At 41.2% G+C, this 22,693-nt stretch overlaps 1 protein-coding gene across 3 annotated transcripts in view; it reads right to left on the reverse strand.

Moving 5' to 3' along the window:
• Positions 1-21,290: 21,290 nt before the first annotated feature.
• Ttc21b (tetratricopeptide repeat domain 21B) overlaps positions 21,291-22,693 on the reverse strand; it is a 76,315-nt gene continuing 74,912 nt past the window's right edge. For all 3 annotated transcript variants that reach the window (XM_005065180.4, XM_040745486.1, XM_040745487.1), the window contains one exon: positions 21,291-21,860. In XM_005065180.4, the coding sequence (XP_005065237.1) occupies positions 21,783-21,860 (78 nt within the window). In that variant the 3' untranslated portion in view covers positions 21,291-21,782. The remainder of the gene's footprint in view (positions 21,861-22,693) is intronic.

A 22,693-nucleotide genomic window follows, 5' to 3' on the forward strand; every position in this document is an offset into this window, starting at 1 on the left:
CCCAGAACGTACCTAAGAAATAATGTGTGGTGGGTGGGTCATGCCTATAATCCTAGCACTGGAGGAGACAGGCCATTAGAACTCCATGGCTGTCCAGACTATCCTCGATGAAGAGTTCCAAGCCAGGAAAGACCCTGTCTCAAATAAAAGACAGAAGCCCACAAAGGACCAATACCTCTGGTTGAATTCTGACCCACAAATAAGTAAGTACCTTCTATTCTCATGTAATCACCAACATGTGTATGCCCCTACATGTACAAAATTAACAAAATATTTAGGTATAGTTGTGTGTAGTAAAAAATATTACCAACAAGTGTTAAACATTTTAAAAATATTTTTCTTTTATTTTGGAGATTATAATACAATTTACATCATTTCTCCCATCCTTTTCCTCCCACCAAATTCTTACATATATGGTTCCTTGTGCTCTCTCAAATTGGCAGACTCTTTTTTCTGTAATTGTTGCTACATGAATATATGTCTATACATATTATATGTATATGTATATACATACATATATAGAGATAGATGATAAATAGATTCATAAATATAACCTATTCAGTCTGTACAATGTTACTTGTATGTATGCTTTTAGGATTGACCGTTTGGTGTTGGTTAGCCAGTGGGTGTTCTGTTTCCTGGGGAAGGCTATTTCTGCTGTTCTCAGCATTCCTTAATTTTTATGTAGGGTTGAGGCCTTGTAGGTTATCTTCCTTCCATTTTGGTGACTTGGGTAATTGTAGTTAAAAGGTTTTCCTTCCAGTTTTCTAGTTGAGTTATTGGATTTTTCAATTCCATTTTCATTTCAGCTTGTCTTCTTCAATGTTTCTATCTGCTTTTTGAATTTCATTCTCAAATCTTGGATTGTCTTTATTATTTTCATGAGCCTTGTGTTTGTGTTTTCTTGGGCATCACTCAGCCTTTATTCTCCTTAAGGTCTTTCTCCTTAATTTCATTGAGCTGGTTGTTTGTGTTTTCTCTAAGCAAATTGCATTCTTTGATGAAGTTCAGAACTGTTTGTTTATTAAGTTCTGTGACCTGGGATTCATCTAAGTAATTCTCATGGGCAAACTTGTCTACAGGAATGGCAGGTTCTGACGAGAAGATACTGGCTTGATCTTTCATATTGTTGGTATTTTTCTATGTGACTTCTCTTGCTAATTCTACTTCTGATACATCAGAGCAGGCTGCAGCAGAAGAGATGACATATGGGTAAGTTGGGCTTAGAGGACAGAATGGCTTGGGTGGGATGAAGTTATATGGAATTATGGGACTGGAGTCCTATATAGGTGTATCCTGATTCAAGCTTGGAGTATTAGGGTAGAACTAGCTGGCTAAAAAGTTTGATGTGACTTGGGGTATGGGGGCCTATGACTTGGGAGGTAGATAGAAAATATATGACAGAAGGTTAGAGATGTGTTGCTGTATAAGCAGGGTGGCCAGATCCGGTGAGAGCACCATATCTGCTGGTGGCTTGGGGAGGGTATTTGGACAGAGAGTATTAGGGAGACTTCAAGCTAGCCCCTAGAGAAAGATGTGACACATTTGGCTGGGTAGGGAAACTGGGTGCTGCTCCATGTGATAAGCATTTTTGATGAGGAAAGTTCAGAAAATAATTGGACCAATTTGCACCAGTTAAAGAGATCATAGGGTCTAGGCTTGGAACCTGCTATAATATAGTACTTTTTCTGCTCTGTGATATAAGCATTAACAAATATTAAAACTTTCTTCTGCTAGGCACATAATATTTCAGTGAATGTAATATAAATTCAAATTTAAGATAATAATAAATTTTACTTAAGAGTACTCATTTGGAAAAGTGCTTTTTGACTTGCTACAAAAAAATCAAAACATCCAAAATTCATGAAATTAACAAAGAATATGACCAAACTGTTAGGAATGTGTCAAGAAGGTGAATATGGCGGGTGTGGGACCTAGGTCTGAAGGCTGGAACTGCAGTGGGTGTGGGAGAGCTGATTGGAAAAAAGACCTGCAGACTTGATTCATAAACATAAAGAGTTTATTGATGGAAGGTTTATTGGAGAAAGAGGGAGAAACAGAAAGAGAGGGGGGGGGAGAGAGAGGGGGAGAGAGACAGGAGAGAGAGAGAGAGAGAGAGAGAGAGAGAGAGAGAGAGAGAGAGAGAGAGAGAGAGAGAGAGAGAGAGAATGCCTCCTCAGAAGAGGGGAAGGTGGGCGGAGTTTTTCTCTTAGAGAGAACTCTGTGCCTGCATGCAGAGCCCGGGTGCACAGAATCACTGTGCCAAGTTCTCAAGAGGCAGGGCCAGGTCTGCCTGGATTACAACATCCCTCACACCTTCCCACAGTATTCCTAACACAGACTGTGTTACTTGTACGTGTGAAAAGTCACAGAGAAGCCTATTGGTTTTTTGTAGCTATTATGCACTAATAAACATTTAAAATATATAGTTGTTATACTTCCTTCAAAGTCAACAGTTACTCTGTGTCCCTATCTATCACAACTTGATAGCATACTTCCATGCCTAACTCATCCACAACTTCCCTTTAACATTCAGGAATGAAAAGTCCTTTCCAGGTTTTAAAAAGATATGGGCATTTTTCATCCCATTGATGTTTGGGGAGATATTTCTTCAAAACACCCTGTGAAACCTAAGTGGTCATCCCTAAAATTTTGCTTGTTTGTTTTGTTTTCTGAGACAGGGCTACTCTGTTTTGGAGCCTGTCCTGGAACTCTTTCTGTAGACCAGGCTGGCCTCCAATTCACAGAGATTCATCTGCCCCTGCCTCCAGAGTGCTGGATACAATTTCTTTTTTAGCTTAAAATAGGAGGGGCTAGAAGGGAAGCATTCACAACATCATTCCTGTTATCAGGTGGTGCAGGTGTTCATCCACATTGTCTTAATGAGGAGGAAGAAAAGGAATTGTTGTTATTTCCATTGAATAACTCAGAACTGTAACTCCTACCCAGTCATCTAGTTGCGCAATCGTGGAGCAAACTTTTAATAAAAAGGCAAATTGAGTTGTTCCAGAAACCAGTCAGGAAGCCCAAGGACTGGTCAGTGGCCTGGCTGAATCTCATCACTGTGACATCACAGCCAAGGCACAATGACTCACACATTGCGCATCAATGCAGATATTATAAAACCACCTAGTGAAAAATGCATTTGCACTACCTGTTTAGAACAAACATTTTGCTAAACGATCTGTAAGTTAGAAAAGGAAACCTATTCATGTGGAAATGTGTTATCTAAATGGTACAGCATCCAAAGGGTTTGGCGCTTCTCTCATGGGAATCGATGTGAGACTTGCATTAGTGTGGATGGTGTGATCTACAGAAAGGAAACAGTCAGACAAATGGCACATGCCAGACATAGCCAAGAAATGAATGGTAGCACCAACCAGGCTCAGTGAGAGATAATCAAGCACCATCTTTTTCCTTCTGTTAATTTATGCTTAAAACTAAAATGAAAAAAGCCCCAGTGTTGCTGAAAAAGGTTTTTGTTTTCAACAAATGATACGCTATGAATCCCATTCAGTAGCTACTATTGACTATTGACTCATGACGAAACTACAGTTGCTTGCATTTCAGCGACTGGTGTAACAGCTCGATCTCGTGATTGCTGTGCCGATTGCCTCTGCACCAGCACGTGGCAGCCTCCCTCCCTTTTTGGTCTGGGCTTATCTGATACAACTTTGTTCTTCCAGCAGTCTCAGTGATTGGCAGTCATGAAACAGCTTTCGGGGGAGCTGGTATGAAGTATTCAAACCCCTCTGAAGGGCATTGCCTTAGGTGAAAATCTTTCTCAGGAGATTCTGATGTGCGCCCCTCTGCCCTGCTTTGTAAACCCTTCCCCCTTTTGAAGAATCACCCCTATTCTCAAATATTATAGGCTCCCTCTCCCTTTGGGAAGCCCTCATCTTTGCATGAAGATTGAGACTTTGCAGTTTTTCTTCATGCTGGTGTTCTAGAACACTACACGCATTCTAGATGCACCGAGAGATGCACCGAGAAGGGCGTTAGCATTGAGGAGAGCTCACTCCTGACTTCTTTCCATTTCTGCAGCAACAGAGGATTTACATCCGTCCAGCACCTGAGCTGTGATCACCACCCTGAGAAGGTGGGTTGGGATTAAAAGGCCAGGGGATAGAAAGATGCTTCTCTCTGGATTATTTGCTTAGAAATTCTAGCCAGAGCCAGTGAGCCATAGATCAAAGCAGTGTTTCATCAGCGATATTAATGGCGGCTTCAGGTCTGCGTCAGTGACCTGGACCTTTCATTCACTGTCAGGGAAAGGGAAAGAAGAGGTCAGGTCCCTGCTGGACTGAGACTACATTCCCTAGCACCTGAAACAATTAGCCTCGGGGGCTGCAGGAGTCTGCACGTGCTTCATCTGCCTCCAAAAGTAAATGACTGGACAGCATCAGGGTACCCTTCTGGGAAGGGAGCGTCATCCCACAGAGGATGCTTTTTATGCTCCCCCCACCATGACTTAGGCCATCATCTGTCAGATGCCGGAAGTGTTGGCTGCAGATGGCTCATAGCCAAGCCTCCCCAGGAACTGCCCTTGGCGTGAGACTGCTATCTCTCATGTGGGTAGGGAGCAGCCTGCCTATGCACAGTGCAGGGGCAGGCCTGGGCAAAGGTAAGTGAGGAGGTGATCTCCTCAGCTGAATGTAAAACGTCAGATCCTGTGATGATCAAAATATCGCAGTTGTACATAATAATAGCATCAATATGGATAAGTTTTTCTTTTTGTCAGTGACATGGATATATGTCCACATAAACACTGATCTCTGATTTACTTACAGCTTTTAATGTCTTGTATATTGTGATTTTTTATGATTTTATATTTTTTAAGAATAACATGCTAATACATTCACTATTGTGGCTACTGAATATTTGGATGGGCCTAAATGTTTCCTCCATGCAAATGTATCACTCACCCACTTTAACCTAGCCCTACTGGATTGTTTCATCAGAGACAAAGGCCTGTTTACTTTGACTTAAAAAGGCCAACCCTGAAGGGCCACTCCAGGAGTAGAGAGCCCTCTGGAATTCAACTTCACAATCCAGCCCTGCCTGTCATCCCCTGTGTCTTATCAGTCTCATTCCTAAAGTGGTTTCTTCAGGTGAACCTCTGCCTGTTTCCCTTAGATGGTACCAGACAAGAGAAATGAACTTGGATGATCAGAGAGTCTGAGAAGCTGTTCAAGGTCCCACAGTACCTATGTCCTGAGAACCTAGGACTGTCTCACATACAGTCCTCACACTACCTGTATGTAGCCCATGGCCAGAAGAATGGGCACAGCCCACCAAGTCAAAGGAGAAGTCAAAGACTTCTGCTGTCCTCACACACCATCTGGAGGTGACACGGGAAGCTTTTGTAAGTTCCAGGTTGTCAGCCTGATATGATTTCAACCATGTGAGAAATAGAGCAACGCTCTTTCCCGAAGATGTCGGCATCCCAATCTCTACAACAGTGAGTGTTTGAACTGACAAGGCAAGAGAGACCACAGGTTGGCTGCGTTAGTCTAGGGGAGGGTGCCTTGCTTTGTCCGTATGGGCTCCTAACTATGGAAGGAAGGGATGAAGTTAAGGCCAGATATGTTGGCACATGTGCCAAAAAAAAAAAAAATGGAGGTGGCTTCTAGAACCTGGTGAGGTCAAAAAACAAACTACCTTTGGGTTCCCAAAGGAAGACAGCTTGGCACCACCCTGTTTTCAGTCATAGACTGAAAGACTCATCTCAGACTTCTGACCTAAAATAGAGGAAAATAAACCTACATTGTTGGGAGCCAGCCACTATGCAATGAATTTCTGGGAATAGCAGTAGGAAACTACTACCGACCCCCTACCTCTGTCCCAAGGGCAGAGCCTTTTAGCCTGACACCAGGGCTCCTCCCTAAGTCATTCTGACTTGATCCTCAACTTGAAAGGAACCCTAAAGTAAGAAGAACCAGAGACAAGTTCAACAAAGACTTCTCAGTTGTACAATATTAGACATTTTAAAAAAGAGCTTGGCTGTGTGGAAGGACTGATCAACGGTACTGGTCCAGATGGCCATGTTCTTCTGACATATGGAAGTCTAGGATAGGCGGGACATCTACATGGAGGCAGCAGGATGATTGACATAAAAAGGCAGGCACAATCCAGGAGCTCTTTACACAAGGACACTTTTTTTTTTTTACTTTTCTAATTTCTCAGTAATATTTTTTCAAATTTTTCAGTAATACTGCTGTGTTTCTTATATAATATTTTACAAGCAGATTTTCTTTACTTTTCTGATTCTGTACTATCTGTCCAGTACTTGGAATACTGATTGTCCAGAAATATCCAGTGTGTGGTTGTGGAAGACAAACATTCCTATTGTCTTCATGTGGAACCAGTAGCTATTTTTCTCTTGTTGCATTGGGAGATGTCTAGTTTCAAAATCTCTTGTAGTTGAACAATAAAAGACTGGCTTGGGTTCATGTAGTTAGACATTTGTGTCTAAAGGACATCAGGTTTATTATGCAAAAGCTGAATGTTGGAGAATTTTTATATTAGTTATTATGAAAATGATAAACTCCTTGGATAAGAGCCACAGCAGGAATATTTGGAGCATTAACAAAAATATCTAAACCATAAACAAAAGAGAGTTGAGTTTCCTTCAATAACATAAGGGGTTCTTCTGTGGAAACAGATGAAGAGAGAGGGTAGTACACTTTGTGAATGAGATGAGGGACGGAGAGAGAGGAGGTCATAGTTTTATAGTTGAATGGCTAGGACTTTGAGCAACCGTGCAATGGTATTTTTTTTCTTCTGAGTATGTGTCAGCAAGGTGCAGTTCCACAGAGGAGTCATTACCAGGCCAAGTCCTAGAATCCATCCAGAGAATCATCTTTTCCTCCCTAAGGGCTCAGCATCTTAACTTGTCCTCTGCCTCTCCTGATAAGTTCACTTTACCAGATAGCATCTTGTTTGCACTGACCTCCTGGAGGAGTGATGCTCATTTATCTCCTTGGATTGTGCTTCCTTATTTGACTGATAATAGTTTACAATGGCCCCAGGACAGATGTTGAGCCCAAGAAGATGAAGGTGGCGCAATACACACTTAGTAAATGGTATAATAGGGAATCCTTAGGGCTAAAGGAAGCCAGCCTGATTTGGTCTTCTTAAAGTTTCTCCTTGTCTTTCAAAACAGTTGAGATGATAGTTAAGGTGCATTTTTACATGATGCTTAAACAATGTTTAAATATAAAACTCATAACACAGTAAGAGCAATAATGTTCTATATCAACATAGCACCAAAATGCAGGTGCATGGATCTTTATGATTGCCCTTGGTTTGGAAAGTGGAAAGCCTAGTGGTAGTCCTAGTACATGGCAGACATCTGGTGGCAAGAAAATGAATGGAATTACAATGTTGAGGCAGGTGTGCTGGTTCACTCTTCACTCGTGGGCCTACGGCAAGAAGATCACACACTTGAGGCAGGCTATCCTGGCCTACTTGATAAGACACTATCTCCAAAAGATGACCAAAATTGCCAGATAGTTCAGCAGTTAAGAGCAGTGGCTCCTCTAGAGGAACCAGGTTGAATTCCCAGCCCCCATATGACAACTCACAAACATCTCTAACTTCAGATCCAAGGGATCTTGTGTCTTCTCACCTCTGAGGTCAACAGTCACAACATGGTACACAGACATATGTGCAGATGAAACACCCATACACATAAAAATTAATTAATTAGTAAAAAGGAAACTCACTTTAAGAAATTACTAGATAAACAATTTACCACATTGCAAATTGCTATTTTAATGAAAGTTGAATATTTTCCCTATTTCTGATTAAAATATGCTTTTTATATGTAGGTGATCAGCTATGCCTGGGTATAGCTATCAGAGTTAGTCCTGTGGAGAGAGAGGTATCAAAGAATCAGGCAGCATGAGTATAGTGGACACTTGAAACCTAGCAACTTTCTTGTCTATTACTGTAGACGTATGTCAATTGTCTTCCTTTCTCCTGTCTACATTAATGGGGACTGGGAACCCAAGGGCTATGTAAGCAGAAGTTAACTGGCAACAAGAAAGCAATGACATGTCTGTGAGCACTGTGCGCCATGTGTGAGGGCCCTCTGCTTGGCACAGTGCTTAGCACTGAAGAGGTCTTCACTGGAACTGATAAATGGCCAGACAGGTGAATGAATATGAACATGAAGGAACATTAAAAATGCAGTCTGGTCCACATCTAATTTTGGGGATATTTGAGGATACTTTGAGGCAACAGTGAAAACCTTTATGTAACTGTGAACCTGATTTTCTGTTTATTTGGAAGAACATGTTTTATGTATGTATGTATGTATGTATGTATGTATGTATGTATGTATGCTTATATATGCATTAGTCTATTTTCTGTTGCTATAATGAAGTACTTGAGGATGGTTAGTTTATAAACGAACAAGGCTTACTCAGAATACTGTGTTGGATGCTCATGATCATTTATGAGCAGCACTAGCTCCAGCAGTGGTTTCACGGATGGATAACTTAGTTTAATGGAAGGAGAGGTCACAGATTAAACAGGTAGTCAGAGATAGGGCTGGAGGGCAGTTCTGTTTCCTTCCCCCCTTCCTTCCTTCCTTCCTTCCTTCCTTCCTTCCTTCCTTCCTTCCTTCCTTCCTTCCTTCCTTCCTTCATCCCTTCCTTCATCCCTTCCTTCCTTTTTCCTTCCTTCCTTCCTTTCTTTCTTTTTTTTTTATAATAATCTAGTCCTGGAGGCACTAGCTGGAGTCTTGAGAGAACTATATTAATCTCTTCAGATTGGAATGCTTAGGTGACCCAATCATTTTTCACTAGGCCTCACATCTTCAAGTTTCCAGTACATTTTAGTGTCAGCACACTAGGGAACATGCCTTGAGCACATGAGACCTTTGGTGGGGGATTACCCTAAATAAAAATGTTTGCATGTATATACAATGTATGTATATACATTGGTGAATGGATGTGATTAAAAAAAGAACAGTCATATTCCCCGAGCTCTACCCCCCATTTCTGAAATGAAGGGACTGGGTTCAGTAATCCAACATGTTAAGAGGCAAATGCATTCTGTAAGTTATGTCAGTGGCTTGTTAATCACCAGAACACACACCATTGGTAGAAACGAATGCCAAGAAAAGGCATTTCAGAAATGTATACATGTTGCATTGTCTATTCCTTTAGGAAACTGCATTTGGACGTAGTTTCCATTTTTTTTCATCATATCCATAAAGGCAAGTTATTCAGCATCATATGCTGGTGGCTGTGCTAGGAGCATTCACTTGAGTCCAGGAACAAGATTTAGCTGTAATACACAAGCAAGATGGTTTTTCTTTGAAATGGTTCTGGGGGCTGACCCTCAAGGAATGTGGTGTCAGTATGCACAGAGGTTGACATAGCAACCGAGGTGTGAAAAAGTGAGTAATCTGTAGTCAGGCTCCTATGTGGGTGTGTCCTCCTGGCTGGGATTGCATTATTACTCCCTTACTAAGCACGATGCAGGGCATTTACCACCTGCTCTGTGAGCACATCCTGCTCAAGCCACATTCCTGACAGCAGGTCAGTGTTGAATCAGCTGCTTCACACCCATCGGCTTGTTTGCATGTCAGCAGTCTACTCCTTAAGTAGAAAACAGAGGCTTCAAAAAGCCTGGAGGATTTGCCCCAAATCACACTGCTAAGAAGGGGTGGAGGATGAAAACCCAGGTTGTCTGATTCCAAAGCACAAGATGCTGCTTGGGGCCTCTCTCTTCTTATCCACGATCAGAGGCAGGTCAGACGAGTACAAAGCGGTGTGCCTCACCCTGCTCTAAGTCAGAAAGACTCTCTATTAAAATTATGTTGATCGGAGCCAAACTGTGCTCCTGTATCACACTGTCTGCTTTGCAGTAAACGATAGAGGATGGGTTAGAGATGGTTCCAAAATTGCACATAAGTGTTTTTACACTGCGAATCTCCAGCTGTCCCCTTTCATTTTGTTTTTAGTGCTGTTTGAAAGGGCAACCCGTCTTGTCTAGATCTCCCAGCCATTGATGTAGGTTTTACTACTCTTTCCCCCTTCTCCTAAATGCCTTCCGCAGGGCACTTCTGCCACCCACTGAAGTTCGGTTCTCAGCTGTTGAGGGAATCACAGAGGGGTTCAGTATTTTTTCAGGTTCATGTGGATAAAAGGGAACAGAGCAGGCTCCCCCCCCCAGATGCTGATTTCTAGTCAGCATGCTGCTTGGGTTCCCTGGTTGAACATATTTCAGCCATCCAGTGCCTACAGAGAAAAACACCACTCCAGACTCAGGTCGCTATGGTAACTGATGCTCAGCAGGCAGTTGCTGTTTCATTTAACATCACCGGCTTTAAGAACTTGAAGGGAAAGCATGCTTTCAATAGAAGGGAAAGGGGAAGCTGAGCAGTTTAATTAATGCATCTCAACCTAATGTAAGGAAACAGGTCACTTGCACGGTTTGACCATATCTCACCTAGTTCTATTTTACCTCTGGTTCAGATCTCAATCATCAAAGGACAGGATCTTTCTCTCGTCGTGTGTGAAGTGCTCAAAGTGGGTAGGAAAGGGGAAACAGGGGTTATGCCGGACCTTTTGCAAAAGGATTTTTCACTTTATAAAGCCATCTCAGCTTGAGAGTATACAGAAAAGAATGGCTTTCTCTTCTCTCACCCACAAAGGAGGCCTGAGAGATGGGTTGCTAGGCAACCTCACACCGAAGTCTGGGGCGCTTTGAAATTAACATAGCTGACCTCCCCATCATCTCTGCAGCTATGCTATTCAAAACCATTTTATGAGTCTGTAGGACTTAAGAATGTAGATATAAAATGTAAATGAAAAATAAAGAATAGGGGAAATAAATCCTTTTCAGGCAAAGACCAAGATTTGTGGAGAGGGAAGGTAGTGTTGGCTGCTATAAATCAGAAACTCACATTGTTTAATAATATGGGAAGACATTATTTCCCTCAGTATTCTTTTGGCGATATTTATAACTGCCGTGTAGGTCATTACATCAGAATCTGAAAATACTTAGGGTCAGTGGAGAGATAGTTTCTAATGCCATTGCTGTACACATGTGTAACAAAAGTTCTCCAGTTTCATTCTTCACCACATGGTGGCTTGTTGAAAGCTCCAGAGTCTCCTACTGTCCTTTCTGTCACTACCTCGTTAATGTGACACTGTTGGTGTGGGAAGAGATGGTACTCAGTTTGCAAGGAGGGGAACATTTAGAAGGAAATGGCAAAGCTGCTCTACTGAGCACAGTAGATACTATGATCTGCAAGAAATTCCTTAGTGTGGCTTTTTCAATGCGTCATGCCACTGCGGTATGGTTATGGGGACATTTTTTTTTTCGAGACAGGGTTTCTCTGTATTGTTTTGGAAGCTGTCCTGGAACTCGCTCTGTAGACCAGGCTGGCCTCGAACTCACAGAGATCCGCCTGCCTCTGCCTCCCGAGTGCTGGGATTAAAGGCGTGCGCCACCAACGCCCGGCGGTTATGGGGACATTTTCAGATAGGTTGTATGCATCAATACTGAAAATCAAAGTTGGAAGTGTGAGTGCTGGGCAGGGAAGACTGCAAGCAAATATGCTTCAGTGGGTTTGTGTTTGTGATGGATGTTGGGATGAGTTAATTCTGAAGTACTTTAGTTGTGTTAAAGAGAAATGAATGTGTTAGAATCCAGGGTTTCAGTACAAAGACTTGTGCAAATAATTTTGAGGAATCAAGAAGCTCTGTGGAATGATTTGGAATTGTTGGAATTGATGTGATTTTGTGATTCCTAAAATATACAAGAAGTACACCCATGTGATCCATGTATATGTGTATTCATGCATGTATACATGCTTACTAACTACACAGAGGGAATAATATTACACCCTGGGATCAAATAACAGTTTTTTTGTATCCGCATTTCAATTTTTTACATTTATTTATTTGTTTTATAGGTGTGTGAAAACACACATTCTTCTATGTGTGTGGAAAACAGAGGACAACTTGTGGGTGTCAGGTCCTGCCTTCCATTCTGTTGGTTCTAAGGAGCAAACTCTGGTCATCAGATTTGGCAGAAAATGTTTTCAACCTGCTGAGCTGGCTGTCTCTTCTCCTACCTCAGATTTTAATTTAAAATATTAACCCCAGTAAAGGAAATCATGTCTTTTCAGTCTTTTTTAAAAGCCACAGAATGGAAATGGTTGGATTCCAAGGACAGGGCAGGGTAATTAGAAATTGACACACACACACACACACACACACAAACACAGACACACACACACACACACATGCACGCACGCACGGATGCACGCACGCACGCAGTGTGTCACAAGGACACAAGAATCAACCAAAGGGGCTTCAGCTGACCAAACCTGAAAAAACTTGAGCTCCAGAATTACTAATGACATTAACAAATTATGAAAGATCCTGAAAACCTGAAATTCATGAGCCTACAGGCTAAATTATAAATTTAAAATGGAGTTAATACTCTGACATATGGTAAACTGCTGGTCACTGATTGCTGTACATTGGAGGAGAAGGGATGATATTAGAATACTACCTTTTATGACCGTCACGAGGAAGTGAGATCAGACAAGGCTAATGACACAGGTAGGGGGAATTTTGGAAGAAGACCAGGAAGTCCATGTGATCCCAAAGTGTCTCTTTATAGATCTATAGTTGGAAGGAGAAATACAGCTATATACAGAGAACTCTGGGTAATCGAAGATAACTCATCTGCCACACTCATGTGTGGTTCAAGATGTGATTGTCTGAGGATATAATACTCATGTTCTGTTATGGCCATGGATGCTTCTGATCTCAAATGGAATTATCAGACAAACCCAAAATAAGTATTACAGCATAATAAACATTCAGGTGCTGTGGAGGACTGTACTTATCTAGACCCTGTGTGGCATAAAAGACAGAGAAAGTTTGAAATTTAAAGTTTCATTTATTTATAAAAATATGAGTGCCCTATCTGCACATAGGACCTTATGCCAGAAGAGGGCATCAGATCCAACTATAGATGGTTTTGAGCTACCATGTATGTGGGTGCTGGGAATTGAACTCAGGGCCTCTGGAAGAGCAGCCAGTGCTCTTTACCACCGAGCCTCATCTCCAGCCCTGAAGTTTGCAATTTAAAGAACACTACAAAGACACCATCTGACCAGAGAATGGATCTTAATTCAGGGGGTGGAGTTGGGAGTGGGAAGGACCCTATGGGATCAATCAGTTAGTTTTAAGAGTTGAAAAATTATTATATCAATTCTAAATTTCCTAAGGTTGATAACAGCAGCAGTTTGACCATACAGGAGACTACCTTCTTAGGGAAGAAATAATTAAGGTAGAGCTGTGTGTACTTTACATGCTTCTTAACCCATTCTCAGGATGCTCTGAAAAAAAAAAGCCATGCTTGTTTATATGTGATTGTGTGAATGTATATAAAATTTGTATTTATTCAGAAAGATAAAATATTAGAGATATTTAGTAAGTATCTGGGCAAATCTCTGTTTTGGTGTGGGAGCTTCTGTAGTCTTCTCATCTATGCAACTTTCTGTAAACCTGAAATTATTTCCAAATGAAATGTTCATTAAAACTTCCTATCTGTTTGTGGAAAAAGTAATTTGTATTGGAATGCAAATGAATACTTAACATTTTAAGAAACATATGAAGGGCTGGAGTGATAGCTTAGTGAGTATTTATTAATGAAGTCTGAGGATAAGAGTTCTATCCTTCAGAATCCACATACCAAAATCAAGGCATGACAATTCCATTCTTGTAACCCAGTACTGGAGAAGACAAGACAGGTGAATTTCAGGGGCTGCTCAGCTAGCCTAGCACACTTGGCAAGTTCAAGACAATGAGACACTCTGCCTAAAACAAAACAACCAACCAACAAATTATAAAACATAAAAAGTGTAGATGGTCCCTAGGCATGAAAGCCAATGTTTTTCTCTTTATGTGCCTGAATACACATACAGACATGCACTTGTACACACATACCTATGTGCATGCACAGCACAAGCACACACACACACAAACACACACAGACAGAGAAATACACAAATAGTCAACACATTCAGCAAGATTTATGTTTGATTGCAGAGAAATGACACCATGATACAGGTTCATGTTCACTCATTTTAAATTTGCATATGTGTGTGTGTGTGTGTGTAGATTTTCCTCTATTCTATGATTCTTATGTCAAAATATCTTTGTACTTTGTCACTTTATTCCTGGCGAGAAAGTGAATAGAAATTTGTAACAAACACTGGTATCGGACAAGTGTTGAATCTGTTGTTTCAATGATCTCACATTAACCGTGTGGAAAGAGCACTTCTGAGGTCATTATTTTGACTCACCATTTTTCCTGAAAGCAGGTCAGCTCAGTGAGCCTTTCAATGAGACTGCATCGGAGTGGGATACTGCCAGCTACAGCAAATCACCTGTCCTGGGCAAGTGTTTTCTCAGGCTCTTACATCACTTCCCCCATTAAAAATACACCGCGGCTGCCTTGGGCGGAAACGGAAGTAGTAATTACCTTCCTAAAATATCTTGCTTTTTTAAAAAACAGTTTAAGGCTGCCAAAGGAATTTGCTTGAAGGAAGATAAAAATGACCCATACTATCTGAAAGCAGGCTGCTTTAAAGCCTGTCTTCTCTTCTAAGGTTAGTTCCCCTCAAGGAGGCATTTGGAACCCCATTACTCAGCTTTCCTCATATATGGGCTCTGAGGGCATACATGGGCACTGTGCCTGAGTCACTGATGACCGCTGTAAGGCAGATTGGAAAGTGAAGCGCTTTTCTCAAAAACATCTAGTTCTGAAGAACAGTATAGGTGACACGTTTTACTCATAACTATTTTATCATGTCACAGTGCCATACCCTCCATGCCCCAGCTCAAATCTGGAAGGCAGACTTTCAGCAACCACAACCAGGAACATAGAAATGAAGTGGAAAAATTCCTCAAGCTCAAGCCAATCAGAGCCAAGACTCCATGTTTCTGCAGGACAGAGGGCTGCCCTTTAGTCAAAGACTATTTTTATTTATTAGAAAACAACTAAGGCCTATTAGTGTGAGTGTTCTCCAGCCACCTTTGTATGCACCATCTCCTTCTGAAGTTGTTTCTTCATTTCCTTTACAAAAATTGTGTGACTCTCCTGCACCCCATGGTTTTCCTACTTACATTTCCCCAAATCTTTTATTTCTTATACCTTCAACATTTACTGGCTTTTCCCCATAAATAGTTCAATATGCCAAATACTTCTATTTTAAGAGGTAATCAGGCAAATCAAAACTTCCCCCACCCCTTCTTTCCCCTCTGTCCTGTATCTAAATAGTCGATATCTATTCGGTCTCCTGATCCTTACCTTCCATTCTCAGGGTGTCACTAATCTACAAATAAGGTTTGTCCAAACTTGAAAAGGGGGTCTCCTCCTCCTCATTCAAGGAGCCAGGGCCATGTAAGACTGTCTCTTCTGCAGGGTGCATTGCATAACCAAGTGTTGTGGCCTTGAATGACCTCAGTCATTTCCACCATTCCAATTCATTAAATGTGACAGGGTGATCATTAAACCTCCATTGCTGCTGCAAAGACCCAAAGTGAGACAACCGGCTGGCTCACAGGTCCTCCTGGATTCCCAAAGATGTGCTCTGCGACCCTCTGGGTGAGGTGTTCTTTTTGCAATCCTTCAAGGGCTCCCCTGTTCTGTCACTCTGTTGTTATCGTCCTCAGGGCCATTTAGTGGAAGTCTCTTTTCTATCTTCTCACACTGGGTCTTGGGTAATCAAAGGGAATTAGAGTATATTTTGTGGGAACAATTAGAAAAACTTGACTTAAGAACTAAATATCAGTCTTTTTTTTTCCTACTCATCTTTGTGAAGAGCTTTGAACAGTGAAAAGTTTGCAAAAGTTGTCTTCTAAAAATTATATTAAAAATGTCGTATTTTCAGTGTAAAATGGTTATTGTAGTTGACTTTCATCATGGCAAAGAAAAAAACTGTAACTCAGTCAACAAGTAGGTTATATATATTCAGTTTTGTGTGTATGTGCTGACCATTATAGATGGGTCTTTTTTTTTTTTTTGGCAGATGGGTATATAACTTCAATTATACTTTTCCAGCTTTTAAATTTTTGACAAATATCTTTGGAAAATATTTAATATCATTAGATAAATGTGAATACATTTGGCCGTCTTTTTAAGAAAATGTGGACAGTTTCAATTCAGTGACACTAAAAGAAAACAGAGCCAGGCTGCTCTGTTTTCTTTTAGTCCCTCCCCCATCCCCGAGTATTCCCAAGGGAGCTTCTCTAAATAGGACAGTTAGTGGGGGGAGGGTCGACGACACTCACTGTGCTGCCTTATTTCTACTGGCAGTGCGTATGCATAGCACTTGTCTTCCCATTCATTAGTATAAAGAGCTCAATCAGCACCCGCAGTGCCATGTGAATTGCTCTGGAAATTACTTCCTTGGTCCCAAAGTAGCGTGGCTCTTCTCAGACTCTTAATTGGTTCAAAGATTCCCATCTACTTGAACCCTAGTTCGAAGTTCAACCCCAATCCTTCCACCATTCCTTCAGGAAGCCCTCCCTTGCCAGGCTTGCTCTTTGGGGGAAGAAAGATATTTTCTTCAGGGTACCCCCACTTATCACACTAGACTTGTTACTTGTCAAAGCACACTAACCTTCCAAACACTTCCTTTTTTCCTGAGGAGGCTATTTACTGAGATCCAGGCTTCACGGGAGCTGCTTCTACCTGTTAGAGATTTCTGACTCTTCCATCCTGAAGGCAGGCACACACTTGCACTCAATGTACTGCAGTTGTTTTAAGTTGCAGTGTGGCGTAGTAACTGCTTAGTCTGAGCTCACAGTTTCACATACTTATGATTTAGACATGTCACAAAAGATCAAATCTTAGTGAAGAAAAAAAAAGTCAATGCTGCAGAGTTTAGACAGGGTGACAGGAGACAGGATGGAGGGCAGGTTACATTAAACTGAGCCTGGATATGGCAATGCCATTTCTAAAGTGACAACAAAAATAATGAAAGGAATAGTACACCCAAGGGACTGTAAGAGAGCCCACGTCAGTGATGCGCTTCCTCCTGCTGGCTGTACTCCTAAAGGGCCATGATGTTCCCAAAAGTACTACCAACTGGGGACAAAGTGTAAAATACATGATGGCTGGTGGAGACATTTCTCATTCAAATCTCATTCAAATGTTTTCTCTGTGAAGGAAAGAATGGGCATAGCTTGGAAGTTGAGGGGGGCAGAAAAGCCAATTAGGAGTCTCACCACTGGGGAATAGTAATTCTCTCTTAGCAGTTGTGAATGCCCATAGTTCTTGACATAAGGGTTGGGCAATTTGGAATCTTCAGACTAGGAATAATACATTTTCCCAGAGTTGTGATGAGCAAATATAGTAAGACACGTAAAAGTGTTTTATTAGATATGAAATAGTTCCTAAATGTCATTATCAGGGTTTATGAAATGCTATAATTGCAATCTTGGTGAACAATGATTAGAATTTTATAGCACATAATTGGCAATAAAGGGGCCATGAAATCATGGAGACGTGATCTCCAAAGTAGTCTCTTGTAGAGAAAAACAAATTATTAAAATATTTTATTATAAGTGAAAATAAAACTGAAGACTATTCTATTTTTAAAAAGATGTACATGAGACATTGAGGAGAATGCTAAGGATCTAGCTGGTTAAGAATAGGGTACTCTGGTGTAAAAAGGCTGAGGCTGGCTACTGAAGATGGCTATTTGCCAGGGCAGGTCCTGCAGCCACCCTCACATTCTGTGCTTTGCCAGTCCCTGATGAGCAGAAGCAGTTTCACCCTGCTTCACCATACCCGTGGCTGGGATACATTAGATACATTAGACTGGAATACATTACACTCACTCTTGTGGCTTCAGGATACAAACTGCGATAAGGACTTACCTATTTAAACAGGTTTTAGAAAATTTAAGTCACCCTAGCTTTGAAAGTGGGAAGCATGAACATAACAAACGTAGGCAAAACTTTTGTACTTTTCCAGGAAAGGTTTCTCTAAGAAATGCCACTTCCCAGGATACAAGATTAACTCAAAAAATCAGTAGCCGCCTATGAATACATGATAAATGGGCTGAGAAAGAAATCAGAGAAACATCACCCTTTACAATAGCCACTAACAACATAAAATATCTTGGGGTAAGTCTAACCAAACAAGTGAAAGACCTGTATGACAAGAACTTTAAGTCTTGAAAGAAAGAAATTAAAGAAGATACCAGAAAATGGAAATTTCTCCTATGCTCTTAGATATGTAGGATCAACACAAAATAAATGGCAATCTTATCAAAGCAATCTACAAATTCAAAGCAATCCTTATCAAAAATCCCAGCACAATTCCTCACAGACCTTGAAAGAACAATACTCAACTTTATATGGAAAAACAAAAAACCCAGGATGGCCAAAAGAACCCTGTACAATAACGGAACTTCCAAAGGCATCACCATCCCTGATTTCAAGGTCTACTATAGAGCTAGAGTAATGAAAACAGCTTGGTATTGGCACAAAAAGAAAAAAAAAAAGGTAGACTAATAGAATGAAATTGGAGGCCCTGCTATTAATCTACATACCTACAAACACCTGATTTTTGACAAAGAAGTTAAAATTATACAATGTAAAAAAGAAAGCATCTTCAACAAATAGTGCTGGTATAACTGGATGCTAGCATGTAGAAGACTGCAGATAGATCCATGTCTATTGCAATGCACAAAACTTAAGTCCAAATGGATCAATGACCTCCATATAAATCCAGCCACACTGAATCTCTTAGAAGACCAAGAGGGAACTACCCTTGAACAAATTGAAACAGGAGACCAGTAGCACAGACTCTAAGAAGGACAATTAATAAATGGGACCTTCTGAAACTGAGAAGCTTCTGTAAGGCAAAGGACACAGTCAACAAGACAAAAAGGCGACCCACAGAATGGGCAAAGATCTTCACCAAACCCACATCTGACAGAGGGCTGATTTCCAAAATATAAAAAGAACTCAAGAAGCTAGTCACCAAAATACCAAATAATCCAATTAAAAAATGGGGTACAGATCTAAATAGAGAATTCTCATTAGTGGAATCTCAAATGGCTGAAAGGCACCTAAGAAATTGCTCAACATCTTTAGTCATCAGGGAAATGCAAATCAAAACAACTCTTAGATACCATCTTACACCTGGCAGAATGGCTAAAGATAAAAACACCAATGACAGTTTATGCTAGAGAGGATATGGAGAAAGGGGAACACTTCTCTATTGTTGGTGGGAATGCCAACTTGTACAGCCACTTTGGAAATATGGCGGTTTCTCAGGAAAATGAGAATCAGTCTACCTCAAGATCCAGCAATTCAACTCTTAGACATATACCCAAAAGATGCACATTCATACAAGTGCATCTGTTTCACTGTGTTCATAGCAGTATTATTTTAATAACCAGAACCTGGAAGCAACCTAGATGTCCCTCAGCTGAAGAATGGATAAAGAAAATGTGGTACATTTACACAATGGAGTACTACTCAGTGGGGTAAAACAAAAACAAAAAACAAAACAAAAAAATAATGAAATATTAAAATTCAAAGGCAAATGGATGGAACTAGAAGAAATCATTGAGTGAGGCAACCCAGACAGAGAAAGATGTTGGGGCCTGAATATGATATTTCAATACAGGCCTCAGCTCAATTCCAGGAGCTCAAATCTCCTGTTGTCTTGAGATGTTGGCTGGTTACTTCCAGATGACCTGGCCATAGTGGAGAATGGGTTCTAGTTTGCATAACAATAGACCTAGGCCCCATACCCATCTTGGAAGCTAGTGCCTGGGGACCAGTGAGACATACTTGAAGACTCTGTGAGACGTGTTCTGGGAGGTCTGAGCGTTTGTGTACATGCATTCTAGGACCATCTCTAAGGTTAAAGTGTTTCCTAGTCAGCCCTGTACACATGATAAAAGATGATGTCTTCTGCCAGTATCCTGCTTTTAGAAAGCTATTCAAGAGGTTGCTTGAATAAACCGGTGTCTCTAGTATGGACTGAGAGCCCTCCTGAAATGACAAGATGTCTCTGTCTCATTCTTAATGCCTTTGGGTAATTAGGACTTTCCTGATCCACATTCCCCCTCTCAGGGTAGAAACTGGGGCTGTTCAGCTAGTTCTGAGCACAGCCCCAAAGACATCAGTCCAGGACAGATGATCCCTGTAGCATAGGACTGATACAGGCCGGACCCCAGCAGAAAGAAAAAGACGGTATATACTCACTCATAAATGGATATTAGACATAGAGCAAAGGATTACCAGCCTATAATCCACAACCCCTGAGAAGCTAGGAAACAAGGAGGACCCTAAGAGAGACATACATGGATTCCCCGAGAAGGGGAAAGGGACAAGATCTCCTGAGTAAATTGGGAGCATGGAGGGAGGAGGTTGGAGGTGGGAGAAAGAGGAGGGGAGAAGAGAACATGAGGGATCAGGAAGGTTGAGTTGGGGAAGAACAGAGAAGGAGAGCAGGAAAGAAATAGCCTTAATAGAGTGAGCCATTATGGACTTAACGAGAAACTAGGCACTAGGGAATTCTCCAGGGATGCACAAGGATGACCCCAACTAATAATCTAGGCAATAGTGGAGAGGCTACCTTAAATGCCCTTCCCCTGTAATGAGATTGATGACTACCTTAAATGCTATCATAGAGTCTTCATTCAGTAGCTAATGGAAGCAGAAGCAGAGATTCATAACTATGCACTCAGCCGAACTCCTGGAATCCAGCTGTAGAGAGGAAGGGGTGATGAGCAGAGGGGTCAAGACCATACTGGTGAAACCCACTGAAACAGTTGACCTGGACAAGTGGAAGCTCAGGGACTCCAGTCTGACAGCTGGGGAACCAGCATAGGACCGAACCAGGTCCCCTGAATGTGTGTGTCAGTTGGGGGACTTGGACAGTCATAGGGCCTCAGGCAGTGGAACCACTATTTATCATTAGTGCAGGAATGGGCTTTCGGAGCCCCTTCCCTATGGAGGGTTACTCTCTCAGCCTAGATACAAGGGGGAGGGCCTAGGCCCTGCCCCAAATGATGTGACAGCCTTTGATGATCCCCCATGGGAGGCCTCATCTTCCCTGAAGAGTGGATGAGGGGTGGGATGGGGGTTAGTGGTGGAAACAGGAGGACGGGAGGAAGAAGGAACTGGGATTAGTATGTAAAATAAGATGGTTTTTAATTTAGACAAAAATAAATAAAAAAAACATAAAAAAAGAAATGCCACTTATGCAACACTGCAGACTGCCCTGTGAGATTACCTTTATTTTACAAAACAATGTATCTTTTGAGTTCTGAGAACAAAGTAAAGCCATATATTCACAAAATCTTTATTAAAATATACATTTAAAATAGTATTTTTTCATAAATTACACAAGATTATATCACAAACTATAATAAAAATTAACAGGTAACTGTAGACTTTAAATAGGATTGTGGAAAATCTAATATTCTTTAGAAAAGATATATCACCTCGACTTTAACAAAAATATCCTTTGTAGAAATGAGCTAGCCTTTATCACAGAACTGCCTCAATTGTGCCTAATGGAAGAGAGAAAGGTCAGTTCTCACCCAGTCTGTCTGCCAGCAAACACCACAGTGTTTGTCCATGGACAGCAGCAGCCTCTGCTGGAGAAGGCGGGACATGCTTCTGTGACACAGCAGGGGCTGTGTGAATTGCAAAGTCTGTGGGATCCCTGCCATCTCCTGTTCAACAGTTTGACAAAAACAATCATGTTCAAGGTCTTAAAGATGCACGGGCCTTATCAAGTATATCCTTTCTGATTTTGGGGTAAGCTGGATGTGCTTCAAGAACCTGGGGAAAGAAAGCCAAAATAATTTGAGAATGAGGGAAGTATGACTTTTGCTCTAAGTGGGCATTATGGCCAAGAGCCCACTGTATTTACACCATAACTGTAACCGTTTGCAAAGATGACCATAGCAAGGAAGTGGTGACTCATTTAGATGAACAGGTAACAGCAGCAGAAATGGAACCTTATAGGAAAACATCCCATACATGCTTCCTGAACAGGTGAGTTAAAGGGCAAATTATAATACTTCTGTAACTTCTAATAACTCCGGGAGAGTGATATTCACAGATTTTCCTGGACCCATTTTGGAACATTCAGATTCCTGGGGACACTGTGCCTAAGAGTAAGGAGCTACTCATTTAAAGATAGACCTCCAAAAGTGATTCTAATGCATAGCCTTGCTTTAGTGTTCACTCTTACTCTGAGTAAGATTCTAAAGCATGGCCTTACTGTAGCATCGCCCACAATTACCTTAGTGAGAAACACTGCCTTATAGGAGTAAGTAGTCAACAGCAATCCCCTAGCCAGAAGTTTACTACAACGATGCTGGAACATAACTATCTGATGGAAGGGACATGGAAAAATTGTAAGGAGTTTATTCTGGAACTGTTACCTTGCATGGAAGACCACTGGGACATAGCAGGTACAAAGGAGCAGTGGAAATTCTAAACCCAGAATTTATATATTGTTATTTTAATTCTGGGGTTTTAATGCAACAAAATGCAGAAGTACTTTCTAAATTATGGAGTATTTTGATGTGTAACTTTCAAATCAAAACTCTCTAATAAATAGATTTAAATATATTCACAAAAAGTTCCACTTAGAATAGTGGCCTGGG

The sequence above is a fragment of the Mesocricetus auratus genome, unplaced genomic scaffold (assembly GCF_017639785.1).
Source record: "Mesocricetus auratus isolate SY011 unplaced genomic scaffold, BCM_Maur_2.0 Super-Scaffold_100004, whole genome shotgun sequence".
In the NCBI taxonomy this organism is placed as follows: domain Eukaryota; kingdom Metazoa; phylum Chordata; class Mammalia; order Rodentia; family Cricetidae; genus Mesocricetus; species Mesocricetus auratus.